Source organism: Sphaeroforma arctica (assembly GCF_001186125.1).
Source record: "Sphaeroforma arctica JP610 unplaced genomic scaffold supercont1.1138, whole genome shotgun sequence".
Classification (NCBI taxonomy): Eukaryota; class Ichthyosporea; order Ichthyophonida; genus Sphaeroforma; species Sphaeroforma arctica.
In genome coordinates this window covers 10261-14526 of record NW_014039420.1, presented here as the reverse complement: position 1 = coordinate 14526, position 4266 = coordinate 10261, and the positions used below count along the sequence as shown (strand labels likewise).

The 4266-nt window shown below is 42.6% G+C and overlaps 2 protein-coding genes across 2 annotated transcripts; one reads left to right on the top strand and one right to left on the bottom strand.

The window, feature by feature from the left end:
- Positions 1-290: 290 nt before the first annotated feature.
- SARC_10107 (hypothetical protein) lies at positions 291-2185 on the top strand (the record flags this gene model as incomplete). Its single annotated transcript, XM_014295860.1, has 3 exons — positions 291-423; positions 766-909; positions 1427-2185. Coding segments are annotated over 3 exons (439 nt in total), but the record flags the coding sequence as incomplete, so codon positions are not given.
- On the bottom strand, positions 2161-3864 carry SARC_10106 (hypothetical protein). Its single transcript, XM_014295859.1, has 2 exons — positions 3453-3864; positions 2161-2961 (listed from the first exon to the last, which is right to left on the bottom strand). Exons 1-2 carry the CDS (start codon positions 3721-3723, stop codon positions 2819-2821), a joined length of 414 nt encoding a protein of 137 aa, XP_014151334.1. The 5' UTR covers positions 3724-3864; the 3' UTR covers positions 2161-2818.
- Between the last annotated feature and the right edge of the window lie 402 nt (positions 3865-4266).

The following is a 4266-nucleotide window of genomic DNA, read 5'->3' as shown; positions in this document are numbered from 1 at the left end:
CGTAACGTGCACATATATATATACATACATATATATACATGTACATATACATATATATATATATATATATGTGTGTGTGTTGTTTTATATATATATATATATATATATATATATGTATATATATATATATATATGTATGTATATAGATATCTATTTATGTGTCAATATGTTCTGATCTTTTGCGTGCATCAATATCGATATACGTTCGTGACACTGTACAAATGTGCAAATTTACCAATTGCGCGGCATTCCTATTGTTACTAAGGCTGCAAATTTTATCCATAATGCAGCCGTGCTCGCCAGATCACCCTGGATGTGCAACGATTACAGATATCCTACAACAATTACATCTACAAACGTGACCAAGAATCGCATGAGCGGAGGCAAAGGGAAGCTCTACTGATGAACACTGACTTTACACCGGTATGTCTTCGCCATGCAATTACCCTATGCCTATTGTAACATCCTCGCGGTTCTAATAGACAAAGTAGTCATCGGCTTAGCGAGCTATGATATTGGGATACAGGGTACAGATGCGCGTGTAGGGATGGATTTCTCGCCACAGGTATCATATGCCGGATGCAGTTGCGCAGAAATGATCACGCATGCACTCTGTCCGATACGGCTGTGCGTATTGGTTGTGATGTATTGTTACTAAAACACATCTCCGAATAACGGCGTGAACATACGATCAACGTTTACCTCTCAATTAACGCTTCCTTCGCGCACCTCACTGCTGGTTGCTGTGTTGTCCTTTTTGTCCAGAACACAGACACGAGCATTTTAATGGAGGAGGCCATGGCACGAGAGAACGGGGGTCTTCAAGAGGCCAACAGGGGCATGGATGAACTCCTGGGCGCGGGCAGTAATGTTATGGCCGACTTGCTGCTACAGAAGAAAACCTTGAAAGTATGTTGCTTCGTATCCTGCGTCCTGTGTGTTGTATCGTCTTGTCCGTTGCCCCGTACTTGCACCAAGCCTGCTTTGTCTGATGCTTGCCTTTCGTTCCTTGCATTGACACTCCCATGCTAGTGGGGCAGTTTGATCTGTGTAGCGTGCACTTCCAATCACTATAGCTATGCTCCTAACTTCTGTGTGCTTGCGCTGTCCTTTTGGACGTGGACATGCATATGTATATGTATGTGTCTATGTCTGTGTATGTATATGTATATATATGTGTCTATTTTTATGTGTATGTATATAGATTTGCAGTGTCTCTCTATTTATAAGACATTCACATGTCTTGCTAGTAGCCCACTGAACGTTCCACTTCTGGCCATAGTTCACATCTGATACCCTCCGGTACACACTGGATGCTTCCGATGACATAGGATTGGACACGTTGAGACACTCGCTACGCACAAGGTTTTTGTTGCGTACATAAAGACTTTGTACTTAAAGAACTACATCAACACCATCATCACAGGGCGCACAGAGACGTATTCTGGATATAGCGAGTACGCTAGGATTGTCACAGTCGGTTCTCAAACTAATCGATCGGAGGAAAGACTCGGACAAGATAATATTGATAGCAGGTATAATCATCACATTGACTGTGATGTACTTATGTATAAGATACCTAATATAAGGACTAAGACCCAAGTTTCTCCGACCAGTACTGACCTATTTCATTAGGTGTATTACAATAACTTCGGCGACTGAATATTCCACCTTTTAGTTGTTAGTTAAGCTTCTGAACGACATTGTCTGTAGTCGACGGCGACTATTTGGTCCCGGAGTCATATTGATCTTATAAGCCTAGCACTATAATCAAGTATCGGTAAGCAATCAAACATGCGCGAATCTATGTACAAACCTATGAGCTCGCCTGTGAAGGCCCCGGCGCTACCGAGATGATATCTCAGCGCACAGTACTGGGTCGTTCTGAAGCACATGTCGGGTTCAATTTGCACCGAATTTCCAACGCAGTCATCATCGTTGCAGCCCGCCTACGTTTAAGGCTGGTCTGGTACAGTGGGGAGATATATATCATTACATGGGTGGGTTTAATCAATACCCATTCAAAGTTTATGGTTTGTTAGAAGTCTCTCCCCGCTTGTAAATCCCGTTGCTAAGTAACCCGCTTGACAATGGTGGAACAGAGTAATTTTTGTCTTCTGGGACGGATCACGAGCCAAAACAAGCGAAATAAAAAAAAGGCAGCCCTTCAATTTATTACAATCGATTTTTCGTGTCCATACTATTCGCGCAATCCTCACGGAGTTCTCCTCGCTCTCAGAAATCGATATACGCAAATGCGCAAAAAAAAAAATACCAGTTACCGGTAAGCAAACATCCCCGCCTATGCACACGAACGACTGATTTTGAGCCATATACTCGGTCCCCTTGACAACTACGGCTGCTCTTACAGCCTATCCGTGCCATCATCTCAAGTGTAAAGCAAATAGGCGGGAGAATCCGATGACAAAGCACGCATGGTCGACGACCCCTTTGGAGAGGGACAATGTATGATGCTACGGGAGGGTTATAAATGCTGTATAAACAGTACATCGTCATATAGGTACAATAAAGGACTAAAATCGCCTACCTCGGAATACGGTCTGAACACAAGCCCCAAACATACGGACACTGTAGTTTGTATTTCTGGCTGTGACTGTGAATACAATCGTACGGACCTAAACTTATAGGGAAGCGATGTGACATGTCAAAACAAGCGCATATTACAATGGCGCCGTCGATTGTATGTACCGTTCGCAAGAGGGTGCATGTACTCTTCGTGGTGTATAACCAACCTCAACCTTTCACCAACACAGTTAAGACGACATCTTGTCTGCTGCCATGATACCACAACTGTGCATCACCAATTGGGATCCAAGTGTATATGTTTACCACAGTGCTGTACCCCGGGCAATGGTGAGTAACTACACAGTGTAAATGAGCATGACAGGGGCGAACCGAACTTCTCTCGCGCGGAAATTTTTCTCCCCAGTGCTTTGTGTTCTGTGTTGATAAGGAAACAATATTGCAATCAGCGTCGTGTCTATTAGAAATTCACGACGAGCAGAAGTTATCAATCAAATCCAAACCCCCCACCCCCCCAATCCAACACGATCAATTGTGTCCGAATTGTCCAGAAGTCAATATTAAGTCTCCAAAATGTATACTCAACACTTATACTAGCAATACTCTAGCGGACTTGAACTATTATCAGAATTAGCAGTACTCCACGTAGACTTGAATATTGTGTAACATCGAGCAAGCACCTACAGTTTACGACCCAAACTGGACACTAATTACAACACATCTTAACGATTGTTGAATCGTGCACTTGTGTATAGGCATACGTGACTACCCAATCTAGGCACAAAAACAGGTTCTCCTTTGCTCGATTCGTGTATATATATAATATACGATACGACCCAGCCGAGGCGCGAGTACCACCCATCCCATGAAATCCGACCTCGTGTTCAGTTAATATTACATAAACTTACCAGATGATATATCAGAAACCTCGTACCCCGAATCAGTCTCCGTCTCGGGAACTAAGTCGTCTTTATACAAAGATTTATCAGCAGCATTAACTGGATTAGATATGCCTGAGTCTGATTGTTGCGCCCGGAGATGTGTTAATGTATTAGCATCATTACCGTCAATATCGATTGCGATCAATCCGTCCAAGTTGGCCTTTGATACCACTTGCTTTTTTGCAGAACGTTTTGTACCCCACATCGTTGCTGACAGCTTTCTACTGATGACCTCCATGTTGTATATTAGTAGGTTTCTTTTTGCTTTTTTAAGAGAATGTTTTTTTAGAACACAGTAGAACAGAACACAGTACTTCGTTGAATCGACATGTAGGTGTGATTTGAGAATTGTTACTGCGCAGTAGTAAATATCATTTTGATGTACTAAATCAGGAATTCTGTAAACCATATATACGTATATATATATATATATATATATATTGAAAAACCGTTCATACTCAGAGTGACGGACTCTCTGTCTCTCCTCTATAAATACTTCTCGCTCTCGGAACTCAGAGAGACTGAGAGAGTCTCTTGTTATAGTTGTTTCTCTACTCTGTAAATGGAGTATTTAAATAGATAAATACGAGACTATGTATGTAAGTGGCCAGAGGGCCTGAGGCCTGAGGCCTGAGCGCTTGCGAGCCTGAGGCCCTGAGCCCTGAGAGGCCTGATACTTGTTGACACTTTGACAGATGATCAACCTGGCTGCGTCTATGACTCTATGTGGCCAGTGCACCTAAATATTAAAATAGCTGACAGTAGTACTGAACTACTGATG

Excerpts from the sequence above, each read along its gene's own strand:
- SARC_10106 (XM_014295859.1), bottom strand. The coding sequence starts at position 3,723 with ATGGAGGTCATCAGTAGAAAGCTGTCAGCAACGATGTGGGGTACAAAA. Across the intron at positions 2,962-3,452 it reads GGTTTCTGATATATCATCTG|AACACAAAGCACTGGGGAGA; the intron begins GTAAGTTTATGT and ends TTATCAACACAG.